Source organism: Anomaloglossus baeobatrachus, chromosome 3, assembly GCF_048569485.1.
Source record: "Anomaloglossus baeobatrachus isolate aAnoBae1 chromosome 3, aAnoBae1.hap1, whole genome shotgun sequence".
NCBI classification, from domain to species: Eukaryota; Metazoa; Chordata; class Amphibia; order Anura; family Aromobatidae; genus Anomaloglossus; species Anomaloglossus baeobatrachus.
In genome coordinates this window covers 54165864-54185242 of record NC_134355.1, presented here as the reverse complement: position 1 = coordinate 54185242, position 19379 = coordinate 54165864, and the positions used below count along the sequence as shown (strand labels likewise).

The 19379-nt window shown below is 50.5% G+C and overlaps 1 protein-coding gene across 3 annotated transcripts; it reads right to left on the bottom strand.

Annotated features, from left to right (window-relative positions):
• Positions 1 to 12177: 12177 nt before the first annotated feature.
• LOC142294945 (speriolin-like protein) lies at positions 12178 to 18133 on the bottom strand. Of its 3 annotated transcripts, none has more exons than XM_075338018.1 (4): positions 18083 to 18133; positions 13096 to 13140; positions 12837 to 12979; positions 12178 to 12554 (listed from the first exon to the last, which is right to left on the bottom strand). In XM_075338018.1, the coding sequence occupies exons 2-4, from the start codon at positions 13115 to 13117 to the stop codon at positions 12228 to 12230; spliced, it is 492 nt and encodes a 163-aa protein (XP_075194133.1). In that variant the 5' UTR covers positions 13118 to 13140; positions 18083 to 18133; the 3' UTR covers positions 12178 to 12227. The 3 variants fall into 3 exon arrangements, with proteins under 3 accessions (XP_075194133.1, XP_075194131.1, XP_075194132.1); XM_075338016.1 differs by having other exon boundaries at positions 18014 to 18127; XM_075338017.1 differs by lacking the exon at positions 18083 to 18133 and adding an exon at positions 17917 to 18006.
• Positions 18134 to 19379: the final 1246 nt, after the last annotated feature.

Here is a 19379-nt window from a genome sequence, read left to right as displayed (position 1 = left end):
GGCCCAGGCCCGCCACTACCGTAACCGGTGGCGATCCTCCGGGGGTCAGGGGTCCCCCTTGGACATGGGGTCCCCTGAAGTGACAGTTGGGTGCGAGTAACCGTACACGTTCCCGCTCGGGCAGCCAAAACCTGGACTGGGGGTCAAGGGGTGCTGCCCACTTCCTAGTGGCAGCATCAGGGCTAGGTTGCTTGGGTGGGAGAGTGGAAGATATCCGTCCGTCCGTCTGTTATTAAAAATGTTTACATGTGTAATGTTCAAGTGACCTCAACAAATATGCATATGTTTAATGTTTTACCCCTTTTTACAGTTTTGAAAAAAAAATAAAACCGGTGATGGACGGGCAGCCCGCGGATGGTCTGCATTTTACCAAGGGGGAATGTGGCGCCCTGGACTAGCCAGGTCGTCACAGGTAAGACACACACACACCCCATCCCCGGACAGTAACATTAGTCACACAAAAATCCTTCTTGCCTCCCTCCAGGGTCTGATGTCCACACCAGGTGGGGCGGAGCCAGGCGGTTGGCCCCGCCCATCGAGGAGTTCTCAGGTCTGGAGGTGGGAAAAGGAGTAGTTGAGTTCAGGAGGTTGAAGTGAGAGGAGTAAAGTGAAGGGTGTCTGGGTTGGTGGCCCAGTCACTGACAGCAAGGTTGGCAGACGGTGGTGGCCGTCTGCAGGAGTGGTGGATCAACGCGAACCGTAGGACCGGGGTTGGGCGGTGGCCCGCCGGTACCAAACCGGGGAGCAAAGTGAAACCAGCACACCAGGCAGGGCCTTCGGACCCCGACCAGGCTTGGAGCCGCCGACAAAGGTCAAATCCAATAGTGACCGGAACCTCAGGGGTTTCCTAACAACCAAAGACCCGTTAGAAGGCAACTGTCCGCACCGTGAGGATATACAGCTACCGCCACAAGCTAGAGATCCAAGGGCCAGCGCCTGCGGGCAAAACGGGCTCCTCCGGCATCCATACACCGGGGAGCGGGCTACCGTTGGGAAGCCATCGATGTCAAATCAGTACACAAAGGTGCAGGGAAAGACAGCCGCCATCACCTGTCCGGGGAGAGACACTGCAGCTGGCTGCGGGACCCGTTCATCCAGCCATTTGGTTTACCGGAGACTTTGTGACTTTCTATCTGAGTGAGTACAACACACAACAATTCGGCACCGTGCCGCGCTGTCCCTGCGACCCTGCACCTCACCAACCCTGCCTCCCCGTTACACCACCGGGCCCCGGGACCACCAACCCCTACCCACGGAGGGTTAAAACAACATCCCAGCTGCTCCCCACCATCGCTCCCGGGATCCCCGTCATCAGCAGCGGTGGTGCCAATCTTCACCACAAACCGTGGGTGGCGTCACGGACTAAATCCCCAAACAAAACTACCCCTCTTCACTCACGGGTGAGGAGCGCCGCTCGAGTCCCCGGATCCGGCCCACCGCTCGAGCCACCGAGCAGCAGCAGCGCCGGACCTGAGCGCCCCGCCGCCTGCGACATCCACACCAGGTGGGGCGGAGCCAGGTGGTTGGCCCCGCCCACCAAGGAGTTCACAGGCCTTGAGGCGGGAAAAGGAGTTAGTTAAGTCTGGAGGTGAACGTGAGAGGACCAAAAACTGCAGGTGTCTGGGTTTGAGCCCAGGCACTGACAGCAAGGTTGGCAGACGGTGGTGGCCGTCTGCAGGAGTTAGTGGAACTCTGCAAAACCATAGGACCGGGGTCGGGCGGTGGCCCGCCGGTACCGAACCGGGGAGTGGAGTGAAGCTAAGCACACAGGCAGGGCCATCGGACCCCGACTAGGCTTGGAGCCGCCGACAACAGTCAAATCCGAGTGTGACCAGAACCCCAGGGGTTTCCTAACAACAAAGACCCGACAGAAGGCAACAGTCCACACCGTGAAGATATACAGCCCCCACCACAGGCTAGAGATCCAAGGGCCAGCGCCTGCGGGCAAAACAGGCTCCTCCGGCACCTACACACCGGGGAGCAGACTACCGGTGGGCAACCACAGGAGTCAGAACATTCTAACCAGGTGCAGGGAAAGACAGCCACCATCAGCCATCCGGGGAAAGCACAAAAACACTGCAGCCACAGCCACCATCTAGCCGTTTGGTTTACCAGAGACTCTGTCATTGACTGTCTGAGTGAGTACACCAGTGCCATCCGGCACCGCGCCGCGCTGTCCCTGCAACCCTGCATCCCAGCCATCCAACCTCCCCGTTACACCACCGGACCCCGGGATCACCAACCCCTACCCACAGAGGGGACAACATCCTAGCTGCTCCCTACCATTGCTCCCGGGATCCACGTCACCAGCAGCGGTGGTGCCCATTATCACCACGACCCGTGGGTGGCGTCATGAACTATCTCCCTAAACAAACCACCCCCTTTTCACTCGTGGACGAGGAGCGCTGCTCGAGTTCCCGGGTCCGGTCCACCGCTCAAGCCACCGAGCAGCAGCCGAAGCCCCGCACCCGAGCGTGGCGAGCGTGTCCCCTCCACCCGCGACAACTTGGCGTCTACGAACAGGATTAGAACCAATCTACCTACCGGTAGAAGTTCGCCTTGCAGTCCCCGCCGGCGGCGTCCGGCCGAAAAATTTGAAGTGCCGCCATCTTTGGCGCGAAGATTTCCCGCTCGAGCGTCTTCCCCGAGCAGGGAAGACGCGAAAGTGAAGCCCCGCCCCCAAAGAGGAAGTGCTAGAAAGAACCAAGGGGGGACGGGAAAAAGATGTCCGTGCCTGGCGGAGGAGCGCTGGCCGCAGGAGCGGCGGTGCTTAACGACCGCATGTAATTAGCGCTACAGAGTGCAGGGACGCCAGGACTCTGCCGGAACACGTTCCTGGATCCAGCAGTAAGATGTGCCAGGAGCTCCAGGCCAAGGTCCACTCCATGATGGCGGAGTGGACGTTGGAGAAGAAGGGCCTGGTCGCAACCATGCAGGCATCTGGAGTGGAGGTGGTCTCAGAGGAGCGGGTAAGCGACCCACGCACCTATGTCCCCGAGGAAACGGCCGCTGCGTCTGAGGGGCCCGGCCTGCTGCCATCCACTACGCCACCTTCCTCACTGCCCATGCCCGCGGTCACCGCCTCGACCGACCCGTTACCCCTGTCACCGGTAGCGGAGCCCGCAGCATCTGTGGGAGAAGGCCCAGACCCTACCATTGTCAACGCCCTGGCACCCGTCCCGGCTTTCATCCTGGCCGCAACGGAGGCGATCCTCAATCAGACGCCAGCACCGCAAGTCATGCTGACCGCTCCCAGACACCCAGCCTCGGCCGAGGCACCGCGGGGATGTAGCTGCCAAGCGGCAGAGCAGGCCATGTCACAGCGGGGCCCCTCCCTACTGAAGGTGCCGGTCGTAGCCAGCACGGTGGGACTCCGGCTGGGCCCATCCCCCACACCGACTGACCTGGAGTGGCAGCTACGGCAGCTGTGCCATAAGACTGCTGCTTGGAGAAAAAGGATTCTGATGCGGTAGTGGTTCCCAGCTACCTTGCTGTCTGTCCCGTGGGGACCATGTTGATGATCCAGTTGGCCCTCAAGATTAAAGAGTCCGGTCGGAGGAGCAGTCGTACCCGCACCGCCGGCGGCTGAAAATTGAGTCCTGTGGGACAGTGTCACCCCTGAGTGAGGGTGGCATTGGGGGCTCGTGCTGTCCGGTGGTGGACTGTGGGAAAGCTGCAGGAGGAAGCTGTACCGGAGTCAGGTGTTGTGGATAGCCCCTGGGACCCAACTGACAGTCCCCGTTGGGACCCTACAGCAAGTCTCTGTTGGGACCCTACAGTTTTGTTTGTGGTAACCCGTTGGCTATGAAGAGCCTCGTCCCCATTGGGACCACTGTCGCCCCATTCCCTGTTGCATGAGAAACTACTCATGAACATGGCCGAGAACTTGCAGGCCACCCACGAACTTGTGGGTTTGTAAATAGTTTGTGGGCCATTTTCCGTGCCGTCTCCGGAGAGGCAGATTGGAGGAAGGGCCCGCAGCAGAGTAGGCTGGGGTCCGGCCACCACCTGGACCGGTGGCCATCCTCCGGGGGTCAGGGGTTCCCCTGGACGTGAGTTCCCCTGAAGTGACAGCCGGGTGCGAGATATCGTACCCGTTCCCGCTTGGGTGACCTGGAACCGAGTTCCTGCTTCCGGACTGGGGAAGAGGGGTGCTGCCCGTTTCTTAGGGGCAGCATCAAGGTTTAGGTTACTTGGGTGGGGAAGCGGATGAACATGAACCCGTCCGTCATTATTAAAAATGTTTATATGTTTGAAACGTTAAAGTGTCATGCCTCTTGTAAGGGAAGAACCACACATATGCTTGTGTTAAATGTTTTACATGTTAATTTATCTTTTACAGAAAAATAAAACCGGTGATGGACGGGCAGCCCGCGGACGGTCTGCATTTCACCAAGGGGGAATGTGACGCCCTGGACTAGCCAGGTAGTCACAGACATAACAACACACACACCCCCTTCCCTAGACATTCACAACAGTCAAACAAAAACCCTTGTTGCCTCCCTCCAGGATCTGATGTCCACACCAGGTGGGGCGGAGCCAGGCAGTTGGCCCCGCCCACCGAGGAGTTCACAGGCCTGGAGGCGGGAAAAGGAGTTAGTTAAGTCTGGAGGTGAAAGTGAGAGGACCAAAAACTGCAGGTGTCTGGGTTGGAGCCCAGGCACTGACAGCAAGGTTGGCAGACGGTGGTGGTCGTCTGCAGGAGTTAGTGGAACTCTGCAAAACCGTAGGACCGGGGTCAGGCGGTGGCCTGCCGGTACCGAACCGGGGAGTGGAGTGAAGCTAAGCACATAGGCAGGGCCATCGGACCCCGACTAGGCTTGGAGCTGTCGACAACAGTCAAATCCGAGTGTGACCGGAACCCCAGGGGTTTCCTAACAACAAAGACCCGACAAAAGGCAACAGTCCACACCGTGAGGATATACAGCCACCGCCACAGGCTAGAGATCCAAGGGCCAGCGCCTGCGGGCAAAACGGGCTCCTCCGGCACCTACACAACGGGGAGCAGACTACCGGTGGGCAACCACAGGAGTCAGAACATTCTAACCAGGTGAAGGGAAAGACAGCCACCATCAGCCGTCCGGGGAGAGCACAAAAATACTGCAGCCGCCTGCGGGACCCGTCCATCCAACCGTTTGGTTTATCAGAGACTCTGTCATTGACTGCCTGAGTGAGTACACCAGTGCCATCCGGCACCGCGCCGCGTTGTCCCTGCAACCCTGCATCCCAGCCATCCAGCCTCCCCGTTACACCACCGGACCCCGGTGGTGCCCATTATCACCACGACTCGTGGGTGGCGTCATCATGAACTATCTCCCTAAACAAACCACCCCCTTTTCACTCGTGGACGAGGAGCGCTGCTCGAGTCCCCGGGTCCGGTCCACCGCTCGAGCCACCGAGCAGCAGCAGAAGCCCCGGACCCGAGCATGGCGAGCGTGTCCCCTCCGCCCGCAACACATGGCCCATGCAACACTGCTGTCAAAAGATTCTATGGGTACTCTGGGGCAATTGCTGAAACTGTCCTGGTGTCTGCCCCAAATTTTTGGAAATATAGGGACTTTTATCCGGGTTTCCAAGTTGTGTCTTGTCTCTGGTTGAGGGAACTCAGAGCAAGAGGCCTACACCTGTCAGTCATCCACGTACCTCTTCATTTGAAAAATGATGCTGAACCAGACCATGTGTGGTGCATGGCCCATGGCTGACTGCTGTGCACAGACACTATGAGTACTGAGGGGCAATTGATGCCACTGTCCTGCTAACTGCTCATAATTTTTGGAAATGTGGAGACTCCAAGATGGGTCTCCAATTTTTGTCTTGTCTGCAGTGACAGGGATCTCAGAGCAACAGGCTTAAGGCTGCTTTACACACTTCAATTTCTCGTGCGATCGCATGAGTGATCGCACCCGCCCCCATCGTTTGTGCGGCACGGGCAATTTCTTGCCCGTGTGGCACAAAGTCATAAACCCCCGTCATACGTACTTAGCTTCCAAACGACCTTGCTGTGGGCGGCGAACATCCACTTCCTGAAGGAAGAGAGACGTTCGGCGTCACAGCGACGTCACACAGCGGCCGGCCAATAGAAGCGGAGGGGCGGAGATGAGCGGGATGTAAACATCCCGCCCACCTCCTTCCTTCCACATTGCCCGCAGGACGCAGGTAAGCTGCAGTTCATCATTCCCGGAATGTCACATGGAGCGACGTGTGCTACCTCGGGAACGATGAACAACCGGAGCACAGAAGGACGTTTGATTTTTTGAAAATGAGCGATGTGTCAACGAGCAACGATAAGGTGAGTATTTTTGCTCATTCACAGTCGCTCATTTGTGTTACACGCTACGATATGTCAAACGATGCCGGATGTGCGTCACTAACGAGGTGACCCCGACGACATATCGTTAGATATATCGTAGCGTGTAAAGCGGTCTTTACTCTTGTCACTCATCCAATATTTCTTATGTTAATATTCTAAGAAGTTAATGGGTGTGCCACAAAAATGTGGTTTCACTGCCAAATGGATTTAGCTGTTTTGGTAGCTTTTGCCCCCCCGACAGGTGTTGTATATGCCTTTTTCCCTCCCATTGTATTCAATGGGTTCAGCTAGGATCGTCAATCCGATCTGATCAGCGAACCCATGCGGGTTCGGCGATCCTGAACCGATCTGATCCTCTGCAGGATCACTCATCTCTAATTTTGGCTTCAGCAAAGCATTTGATAAAGTATCTCATACTATTCTTATTGAAAAAAATTACCAAATATGGCATTGACGACGCTACAATTAGGTGGATTCATAACTGGAGGTCCTTTATAACTCTAAGGGGTACTTTACACGCTGCGACATCGCTAGCATTTGCTAGCGATGTCGAGCGCGATTGCACCCGCCGCCGTCGCACATGTGATATGCGGTGATCTTTGCCGTAGCGAACACTATCGCTACGGCAGCGTCACACGCACATACCTGTTCTGCGACGTCGCTGTGACCGGCGAACTGCCTCCTTTCTAAGTGGGCGGTTTGTTCAGCGTCACAGCGACGTCACAGCAGCGTCACTGAACCGCCGCCCAATAGAAAAGGAGGGGAGGAGATGAGAGGCCGGAACATGCCGCCCACCTCCTATCTTTCTCCTTTTCTGGTGGACGGAGGTAAGGAGATGTTTGTTGTTCCAGCTGCGTCACACATAGCGATGTGTGCTGCCGCAGCAACGACAAACAACATCGTACCTGCAGCAGCACCGATATTATGGAAATGAACGACGTGTCAACGAGCAACGTTTTTGCACGTTTTTGCGCTCGTTGATCGTCGCTCATTTGTGTTACACGCTGCGATGTCGCTACCGGCACTGGATGTGCGTCACTAACGACGTTTCCCCGACGATATATCGTTAGCGATGTCGCAGCGTGTAAAGTACCCCTAACATTCTATGATTTCTATGATATCTTTGAATAGTTAGAAAGCAGTTCTGCCACTTACTGAAAAATAATATCAGCTGGTTCACCTGATGGCCTATATCAAGGTATTGTGTATAATGGCCCTGATGGTAATATTAGTGTTATTAGTATTGTGTTTTTAAGTTACTCTATGGTGGTAATAAGTGGTCCAGTCATGGTGTGGCAGTATTTGTCCCTTGTATGTGGTATTATTTAGTCACTATGTAGTAGTATTGTGTGGTCTGGTCATGGTGTGACAGTATTTCTACCTTCTATTTGGTACTATTCGTTCCCATTGTGGTGGGATTATGTGGTCTGGTCTTGGTGTGTTGTTACTTTTGCCTAGTATATGGTACTATTCAGTCATTATGTGGTGTAATATGTGGTCCTGTCTTTGTGTGGTGGTATTTCTCCTTTGTCTGTAGATTTCAGTCTCTGTGTGGTGGTAATATGTGGTTTGGTCATGGTGTGGTGGTATTTCTCCTTGTATGTGGTATTATTCAGTCACTATGTGGTGGTAATACTGTATGTGGTCTGGTCATGATGTGGCGACTATATTTTGTGCACATTTGGCCTGTGGCTGCTGAGACCAAAGATTAGGTGGAGAAGACAGTTGAGGTTCCTTTAGTACTAATTTTAAAAAAAAACTAAAACTTGTAGAAAACTCTTTAATACTATTCATCATACTAAAGAAGTGACTGACAGTAACTGTAACAATGTGGACTTGACAGGAATTAATGAGAATATAAATGATGGAATAGGGATGGTAAGAGGGGGAGAGCGCTTTTACTCATAGCTGCCATTAATTGTTTTTTTTGTAGTTGAGGAATGTGTGGGAAAATACGTGTGGCTTTAAAATAGGAACCTTCAACAGTCCCACCACCACTCTTGGAAAATCTCCAATTCTGCTAACCGTCCTCACCAATCAAACATTACCTGCTAGTCGTCATTTTGACAGCCCGAAAAAAAGCTGCATGCACTGTTTTTCGAGTTATCAAAATGATGAGCCCCAAATAGAATTGTCAGCCATATGCGTATATACATATATATATATATATATATATATATATATATACATACAGTGTGTATATATATATATATATATATATATATATATATATACAGTACAGACCAAACGTTTGGACACACCTTCTCATTCAAAGAGTTTTCTTTATTTTCAGGATTCTGAAAGTTGTAGATTCACATTGAAGGTATCAAAACTATGAATTACAACATGTGGAATGAAATACTTAAAAAAGTGTGAAACAACTGAAAATATGTCTTAAATTCTAGGTTCTTCAAAGTAGCCACCTTTTGCTTTCATTAATACTTTGCACACTCTTGGCATTCTCTTGATGAGCTTCAAGAGGTAGTCACCAGAAATGGTTTTCCAACAGTCTTGAAGGAGTTCCCAGAGATGTTTAGCACTTGTTGGCCCTTTTGCCTTCACTCTGCGGTCCAGCTACCCCAAACCATCTCGATTGGGTTCAGGTCTGGTGACTGTGGAGACCAGGTCATCGGTAGCACCCCATCACTCTCCTTCTTAGTTAAATAGTCCTTACACAGCCTGGAGGTGTGTTTGGGGTCATTGTCCTGTTGAAAAATAAATGATGGTCCAACTAAACGCTATCCGGATGGAATAGTACGCCGCTGCAAGATGCTGTGGTAACCATGCTGGTTTAGTATGCCTTCAATTTTGAATAAATCCCCAACAGTGTCAACAGTAAAGCACCCCCACACCATCACACCTCCTCCTCCATGCTTCACGGTGGGAACCAGGCAAGTAGAGTCCATCTGTTCACCTTTTCTACAAAGACACGGTGGTTGGATCCAAAAATCTCAAATTTGGACTCATCAGACCAAAGCACAGATTTCCACTGGTCTAATGTCCATTCCTTGTGTTCTTTAGCCCAAACAAGTCTCTTCTGCTTGTTGCCTGTCCTTAGCAGTGGTTTTCTAGCAGCTATTTTACCATGAAGGCCTGCTGCACAAAGTCTCCTCTTAATGGTTGTTCTAGAGATAAGAAGGTGTGTCCAAACTTTTGGTCTGTACTGTATATACACATAGCTCTGCTATATGCCGAATACATGCACATATACACATACAGCTCTGATACATGCAGAATATATGCACATATACATACACAGCTCTGCTACACGCAAAAATACAGTTAGGTCCAGAAATATTTGGACAGTGACACAAGTTTTGTTATTTTAGCTGTTTACAAAAACATGTTCAGAAATACAATTATATATATAATATGGGCTGAAAGTGCACACTCCCAGCTGCAATATGAGAGTTTTCACATCCAAATCGGAGAAAGGGTTTAGGAATCATAGCTCTGTAATGCATAGCCTCCTCTTTTTAAAGGGACCAAAAGTAATTGGACAAGGGACTCTAAGGGCTGCAATTAACTCTGAAGGCGTCTCCCTCGTTAACCTGTAATCAATGAAGTAGTTAAAAGGTCTGGGGTTGATTACAGGTGTGTGGTTTTGCATTTGGAAGCTGTTGCTGTGACCAGACAACATGCGGTCTAAGGAACTCTCAATTGAGGTGAAGCAGAACATCCTGAGGCTGAAAAAAAAGAAAAAATCCATCAGAGAGATAGCTAACATGCTTGGAGTAGCAAAATCAACAGTCGGGTACATTCTGAGAAAAAAGGAATTGACTGGTGAGCTTGGGAACTCAAAAAGGCCTGGGCGTCCACGGATGACAACAGTGGTGGATGATCGCCGCATACTTTCTTTGGTGAAGAAGAACCCGTTCACAACATCAACTGAAGTCCAGAACACTCTCAGTGAAGTAGGTGTATCTGTCTCTAAGTCAACAGTAAAGAGAAGACTCCATGAAAGTAAATACAAAGGGTTCACATCTAGATGCAAACCATTCATCAATTCCAAAAATAGACAGGCCAGAGTTAAATTTGCTGAAAAACATCTCATGAAGCCAGCTCAGTTCTGGAAAAGTATTCTATGGACAGATGAGACAAAGATCAACCTGTACCAGAATGATGGGAAGAAAAAAGTTTGGAGAAGAAAGGGAACGGCACATGATCCAAGGCACACCACATCCTCTGTAAAACATGGTGGAGGCAACGTGATGGCATGGGCATGCATGGCTTTCAATGGCACTGGGTCACTTGTGTTTATTGATGACATAACAGCAGACAAGAGTAGCCGGATGAATTCTGAAGTGTACCGGGATATACTTTCAGCCCAGATTCAGCCAAATGCCGCAAAGTTGATCGGACGGCGCTTCATAGTACAGATGGACAATGACCCCAAGCATACAGCCAAAGCTACCCAGGAGTTCATGAGTGCAAAAAAGTGGAACATTCTGCAATGGCCAAGTCAATCACAAGATCTTAACCCAATTGAGCATGCATTTCACTTGCTCAAATCCAGACTTAAGACGGAAAGACCCACAAACAAGCAAGACCTGAAGGCTGTGGCTGTAAAGGCCTGGCAAAGCATTAAGAAGGAGGAAACCCAGCGTTTGGTGATGTCCATGGGTTCCAGACTTAAGGCAGTGATTGCCGCCAAAGGATTCGCAACAAAATATTGAAAATAAAAATATTTTGTTTGGGTTTGGTTTATTTGTCCAATTACTTTTGACCTCCTAAAATGTGGAGTGTTTGTAAAGAAATGTGTACAATTCCTACAATTTCTATCAGATATTTTTGTTCAAATCTTCAAATTAAACGTTACAATCTGCACTTGAATTCTGTTGTAGAGGTTTCATTTCAAATCCAATGTGGTGGCATGCAGAGCCCAACTCGCGAAAATTGTGTCACTGTCCAAATATTTCTGGACCTAACTGTACATCCACATATACACACATAGTTCTGCTGCATGCTGAATACAAGCACATATACACACAGCTCTGCTACATGCAGACTAAATGCACATATACCCACACACAGCTCTGCTACACACAGACTACATGCACATATACACACACAGCTCGGCTACATGCAGATTACATGCAAATATACACATTCATAGCTCTGCTACATGCAGAATACATGCACATATACACACACATAGCTCTGCTATGCACAGACTACAAGCACTTATACACACACAGCTCTGCTACATGCAGACTACATGCATATATACACACACTTAGCTCTGCTACACAGACTACATGCACATATACACACACAGCCCTACAACAGGCACATTTATTTACACACATTATACTTTACCTCATCTTGGTGCAGAACAGGAGAATAGCCACTGGGACCTGTATGTAGGCTGCAGCAGCTGAACAGCAACAGGACCTTCCAGTTCACCTCTCTGGTCATGTGAGCAGGCACATGAGTAGTCAGATGACCTGAAAGGTCCTTCATCTTCTCAGCTCCTACATCCGCCATTTTGGTCTGATGTTTCCTGTCCTGCTCTGCACTGATCACATAGATCAGTGCAGAGCAGGAAGAGAGAGGGTATCTCTCTATGAGCCTCCTGGACTCCCCTCATGACCCTGATGGCGTGGTGGCTCCTCTCCCTGGGGCCCGGTAAGCAGAGGAATGAAAGGGGAGGGGCCTGGGCTGTCAGAGCCCCCCCCCTTCTGGCTTCTGCTCACCGGGCCCCATACAGGAGTCAAGGTTGTAATGTCCTGATGGTGGCCCTGCTTGTATGTCTTTTTTTTCCACCATAGAAGGATTATATCTCCTGATCGCATAGCCAAAATGATGACCAATATAAATCAGCAAAGAACTCAGTGAACAAGACTCATTATTCAGATGGTGTTGGCAGCATTTATTTGTGGTTGGCTCATGCATGTGAACGTTAACCCCATAATGATCAAATGAACAAGCACGTTCCATTCTCCTTGGCAAAATATGCCAGACACTTGAGAATTATTAGGATGTCATTTGTCTTATCACATGGCATGCACTCCAGTACCATCTTGCTCAGGTATTCTGGGTCATTAAAGGAGGAAAGGTCATCGATTCCAGCTTGTCTGTCCTTTATGATCCCATATGTGTAGACTAGGTATTCCGTAAAATAGCCGTGCACCGCGGGGTTATAGCCCAATTTCTTCAGATGACTCATCGTTTGATTGTAACGTTGGTACAAGTCGGATCTTAAGTTCTCGTCCACTTTGCCGGTCAGTGGGCATGTAGTCACCTGCGAACATGAAAGAGACCATCAATATACATTTAGCATAGACCTTTTCAATTTTTGTATTTCCTCTTTTTCATTCATTTGCATCCTTTTTCTCACTTACCCAAGGCTTTAGAGATAACTATAAGAAGTGTAAAAAAAAAAAATAACCAATATTCTTTTTAATTTTCTAGCCATTTAGCAGCACGACTTTGGTGGTGATCAGATTTTTCTTGCAGTGATGATGTGCTGTTACATGAGCACAAGACCACTGTAATAATCACTGATTTAATTTAGGTTTCTCACCTGTAAAATCTTCTCTTCTATATTAGCCACCTGGTATCCATACAATCGATGTTGCTCCAGGAAGATGGCACACAGTATCCGGCGGTCCAGCTGAAAGGCCATCTCGCCTACGATGCGCTGACATTTCTTCACTTTTTCAAAGTCTGCAAAAAATAATTAGTAAAATCAGGTAAAGGCTTAAGAATAATTGAATCAGTGCAAATTGAAACTTGCACCCTGTGCCCGGGGGGTATTTGGTAGCTAATATCCAACTACTCACCTAGAGGGGGGCAGGAGTCCATCTTTTGTTTTCTGTCTTCGATAACTGGAATAGTCAAATAAAATCATGGAGTTAGGGTCTAACTTGGCCCTCATGGATGGTGCACCCCTGGTCCACTGGTGACCTGGCGTGCCTATACTCTATGTACACTTGTGTCTATAGTCTACTCTGTGCCAGGGCAAGGTCCCTTCCTAAAGGTTCCTCTGCCATGGATTGTTCCATAAACCCTAAACTACTAAGATCTCCTTAACACTTGACTCAAGAAGAATATAAGTTCTTGCTCCATGGGTTTGTGGTGGCTCCCTATGGGCATTGTACGAATGGTTTCTAGTAATCAGATATAGATATAAGCCTAATGTAAATTTGCAAAAATGCTATCTAAAATATTGGGTGATAATAAAAAAAAACCCATAAATTAAGAAAATTCAGGTATAGGAAACACAATTTACATTCATAGTCAAATCCATGTGGCTGTTTCCTGTCTAGAATATATATATATATATATATATATATACTAGAAGGTGGCCCGATTCTACGCATCGGGTATTCTAGAATTTACGTATTGTGTAGTTCATGTATGATTTTTGTTATATATATATATATATATATATATATAGATGTTGTTGTGTGTAGTTACCAAGTGTTTGTGTAGGGCGCTGTACATGTTCTGGGTGTTGTCTGGGTGTGGCGGGGGGTGAGAGCGGTGTTGTTTGTGTGTTGCGTTGTTTGTGGAGCGCTGTGTGTCTGTAGCGTTGTGTGTGTGTTGCGCGGTTTGTGTATGTGTGGTGTGTTTTGGGGGGAGGTATGTTTTGTGCAATGTGTGTGTTGTGCGGTATGTGCGTATATTTGTGTGTGCAGCGTTGTCTGTGTGTGGGTGTCTGTGTAGGGCAGTTGTTTGTGGTTCCCAGTGTGTGTGTGTGGTGTGTTGTGCAGTGCGCGCGCGTGTGTGTGTTGGGGGAGGTGTGCACTTCCCATCGTGCTCCATCCCCCATGCAGCGCACTCCCCATCGTGCTCCATCCCCTATGCTGCGCACCCCCCATCGTGCTCCATCTCCCATCCTGCGCACTCGTAAACGTGCTCCATCCGCCATGCAGCGCACTCCCCATCGTGCTCCATCCCCCATGCTGCGCACTCCCAAACGTGCTCCATCCCCCATGCTGCGCACTCCCCATCGTGCTCCATCCCCCATGCTGCGCACTCCCAAACGTGCTCCATCCGCCATGCTGCGCACTCCCAAACGTGCTCCATCCGCCATGCTGCGCACTCCGAAACGTGCTCCATCCGCCATGCTGCGCACTCCGAAACGTGCTCCATCCGCCATGCTGCGCACTCCCAAACGTGCTCCATCCGCCATACTCCGCACTCCTCATCGTGCTCCATCCGCCATGCAGCGCACTCCCCATCGTGCTCCATCCCCCATGCTGCGCACTCCCAAACGTGCTCCATCCGCCATGCTGCGCACTCCCCATCGTGCTCCATCTCCCATGCTGCGCACTCCCAAACGTGCTCCATCCGCCATGCTGCGCACTCTCAAACGTGCTCCATCCGCCATGCTGCGCACTCCCAAACGTGCTCCATCCGCCATACTCCGCACTCCCTATCGTGCTCCATCCCCCGTGCAGCGCACTCCCCATCGTGCTCCATCCCCTATGCTGCGCACCCCCCATCGTACTCCATCTCCCATGCTGCGCACTCCCAAACGTGCTGCATCCGTCATGCTGCGCACTCCCAAACGTGGTCCATCCGCCATGCTGCGCACTCCCAAACGTGCTACATCCGCCATACTCCGCACTCCCCATCGTGCTGCATCCCCCATGCTGCGCACTCCCAAACGTGCTCCATCCGCCATGCTGCGCACTCTCAAACGTGCTCCATCCCCTATGCTGCGCACCCCCCATCGTGCTCCATCTCCCATCCTGCGCACTCCCAAACGTGGTCCATCCGCCATGCTGCGCACTCCCAAACGTGCTCCATCCGCCATGCTGCGCACTTCCAAACGTGCTCCATCCGCCATGCTGCGCACTCCCAAACGTGCTCCATCCGCCATGCTGCGCACTCCCAAACGTGCTCCATCCGCCATGCTGCGCACTCCCAAACGTGCTCCATCCGCCATGCTGCGCCAGCATCAGCCTCTCTACCCGCAGCATCAGCCTCTCTCCTCCCAGCATCAGCCTCTCTCCCCGCAGCATCAGCCTCTCTGTCCCCAGCATCAGCCTCTCTGTCCCCAGCATCAGCCTCTCTGTCCCAAGCATCAGCCTCTCTGTCCCCAGCATCAGCCTCTCTGTCCCCAGCATCAGCCTCTCTGTCCCCAGCATCAGCCTCTCTGTCCTCAGCATCAACCTCTCTGTCCCCAGCATCAGCCTCTCTGTCCCCAGCATCAGCCTCTCTGTCCCTAGCATCAGCCTCTCTGTCCCCAGCATCAGCCTCTCTGTCCCCAGCATCAGCCTCTCTGTCCCCAGCATCAGCCTCTCTGTCCCCAGCATCAGCCTCTCCATCCCAGCCTTCCCCAGGATCAGCCTCTCTCATCCCAGCATCAGCCTCTCTGTCCCCAGCATCAGCCTCTCAGTCCCCAGCATCAGCCTCTCAGTCCCCAGCATCAGCCTCTCTGTCCCCAGCATCAGCCTCTCTGTCCCCAGCATCATCCTCTCCATCCCAGCCTTCCCCAGGATCAGCCTCTCTCATCCCAGCATCAGCCTCTCTGTCCCCAGCATCAGCCTCTCTGTCCCCAGCATCAGCCTCTCTGTCCCCAGCATCAGCCTCTGTCCCCAGCATCAGCCTCTCTCATCCCAGCATCAGCCTCTCTGTCCCCAGCATCAGCCTCCCCATCCCAGCCTTCCCCAGGATCAGCCTCTCTCCTCCCAGCCTCCTCCAGCACGCCATGCTCCTCTGCCGACACTCACAGATCCGATCGCATACACTCACACACACCGACACACACCCGATCGCATACACTCACACACACCGACACACACCCGATCGCATACACTCACACACACACACATTGACTATATTGCACATACGTGCTCATACTCACAACATCCGGAGATACCACATGCTTCTGGCCATGTGATCCTCCGGCAGGTCCTGGAAGGTCACAACAGCACAGTATCGAGGCCGAGAAGCAAGCGATATCGCCGGATGCTGTGAGTGTGTGGATGCGATGTGTGTGTGAGGTGTTTGTGAGAGTGAGTGTGATCTGATGTGTGTGTATGTGTGTGTGCTGTTATGTGTGTGCGTGTGGATCTTCCGCCGCTGCAGGACCTTGATGTGCTGGTAACTATGCTAGCATGGTTACCAGCGCATCACGTCCCCCACTCGCACGGGAGCCCACACCAGCACACGGCGGCAAGGCCAGCAATGCGAGGGTAAGTGTCGGCTGGGTTGGCGGCGTACGCTGATGTGGGCTCCCGTTGGGGGGGGGTTGTACAGTACTCACCTGGGAGCCGTGACCGTGTCAGTTCGGGGAATGCGCGGGGGGGGGGGAGGGGGCAGAGCTAACGTCCATTGCGTGAGGGGGGCGGGGCGTGGCGTGGCCAAGTTGCCAATGCCTGCAGGGTGCCGGGGCGAGAGGCCAATCTGTGGGGGGGGCGGAGCCTGGGCGAGCGGCTGGCCAATCCGTGTGGGGGCGCAGCCTGGGCGAGCGGCCAATCGGTGTGGGGGGGCGGGGCCATGGCGAGCCCAGCGGCCAATCAGCTTTGTGTCACCGTAAGGACACAATGTCACCGGAAGGACACAATTTTGAAGCATGACAGACAGACAGACAGACAGAATAAGGCAATTATATATATATATATATATATATTTATATATATATATATATATATATATATATAAAAGAATATATATGTATATCATATTAAAAGTAGGTCGAAAACACCTTATGTCATGGAATATTCTGGACAGTTTATTTGAGAAAATTCCTCTAAATTTTAATTCCCATCATTCTTATTTCTTCTAGCTCAATGGTTGGATTTATGAGCCAAACCATAATGTATCTGTACCAGGGATATGTACTTATACATGGACACCCGCATAGAGCAGGTCCTACATCGCTTCCATGAATGTATACCTTAATGTCAATGTGTGGCCAACACCACTGAGATTACATCAATTCTTTTAGGAAACCACATATTACACTACAACTTTTTATTAGGTGGAAATCTATATGTGTAATCCCAGCCTTAGGCGGGCTTTGCACGTTGCGACATCGGCAACAATGTGTTACCGATGCTGCAGCAATAGTCCCGCCCCCCGTCGCACGTGCGATATCTAGTGAAAGCTGGCGTAGCGATTATTATCGCTATGGCAGCTTCACACGCACTTACCTGCCGTGCGACGTCCCTCTGGCCGGCGACCCGCCTCCTTCCTTAGGGGGGCGGGTCGTGCGGCGTCACAGCGACGTCACACGGCAGGCAGCCAATTGAAGCGGAGGGGCGGAGATGAGCAGGATGTAAACATCCCGCCCACCTCCGTCCTTCTCATTGCAACCGGCGGCAGGCAAGGTGAAGTTCCTCGCTCCTGTGGCTTCACACACAGCGATGTGTGCTGCCGCAGGAGCGAGGAACAACATCATACCTGTCGCTGCACCGGCATTATGGAAATGTGGGAGGCTGCAGCGATGATACGATAACAACACTTTTGCGCTCGTTCATCGTATCAAAAAGGTTTTACACGTTGCGATATCGACTGCGACGCCGGATGTGCGTCACTTTCGATTTGACCCCATCGACATCGCACGTGCAATGTCGCAACGTGCAAAGCCGCCATTACTCTTGTGGTCTTTCTTCTGTTGTCCCGGATGTATCATGCATTTAGCTGACTTTTCATGGTCTTTTAAAATATACTGAAGCTCCATGTTCTCCTGCATTAGCTCCATCATTCGGCACAGTTCTGCGTTTTCAGATCTTAGACGCGTACTCTCAGCGATCATGTCTTCCTGATCATCAAAAGTATTCAGATTATTTGGGTTAATGTCCATGGTGTTACTTGGAGGAGCTCCTGAGGACGTCTTGACACGCTTTCTTCACGATGCTGATGTCTAATGTGATGGAGCATTCATGATCCTAACATTCTTCGTTCTGTGATGTCACTAGAACCTGGTTATGAGATCATTGTCCATTTCAGCCAATGGGAATTCACAAGAGTGGAGAAATTGTGCAACAAAACTTATATGTGGCACCGTAATATTCTTTGTAGACGTTTATGAAACCAATTAAATGATTCACATTTTTAGAATATCCTTTTAAAAATATATAAAAATCCCATAGTTTGCATCGTAATCACTGTGAGGCAACTAGTGAAAGAATAAATGATCTAATTATATGCACAACATATAAAACCTCATTAAAAATTTGGCAATGTTCAGTAATACTCCTAAATAGAGAGGCTGGTACATAAAGATATAAGTGAATTGAAGATATGTACAGTATATATGAAAGTACTCCTCACACTTTTATAAATATTTTATTATTTCTTTTCATGGGACAACACTGAAGATACAGTATAATACTCGGATACAATGTACAGCAGTCAGTGTACAGCTTGTATAACAGTGCCCTCTAAATAACTCAACAAAGCCATTACTGTGAAAACGGCTTGCAATATAAGTGAGTACACCCCTAAATGTGAATGGCGCAATTGTGCCTAAAGTCTCAATATTTTGTGTGGCTGCCATTATTTTCAAGCATTGCCTTAACTCTCTTAGGCATGAAGGTCACTAGAGATGCAGGGGAGCCGATGGATCCTCTCCCATCCTCCATGACAACATGAAGGAGCTGGTGGATGTTAGAGACCTTGGGGTCCTCCACCTTCAGGATAAGTGAATTGAACATATCTAACGTATATAACAAAGTACTCCTCACACTTTCAGTATTTTATGTGACCACCATTATTTTCATACACTGTCTGATCTCTCTTGGGAATGGAGTTCACCAGATCCGCTGTATCCTCTTCCATCCTCAATGACGACATCACATAGCTGGTGGATGTTAGAGATCTTACGGTCCTCTATCTTCCATTTGAGGAGGCCTCACAGATGCCCAATAGGGTTTAGGTGTCACAATGTGACTACAGGTGTTAAGCCAGGAAGAAAGGGGGCTCCCAGTGAGTGCACAACACAGTGGGAACACAAGGGAAATGTCACAAAGGGGGAAAGGGGAGTGACATTATCCTTGGGTAATGAGGGTGATACAGCACAAGGATTACAACAGGGAAACAATATAATGATAGGCCCTTTTTTTAGGGAGAGGGCAGAGGGATCACCTCCTAACACTCACCTGAGGCT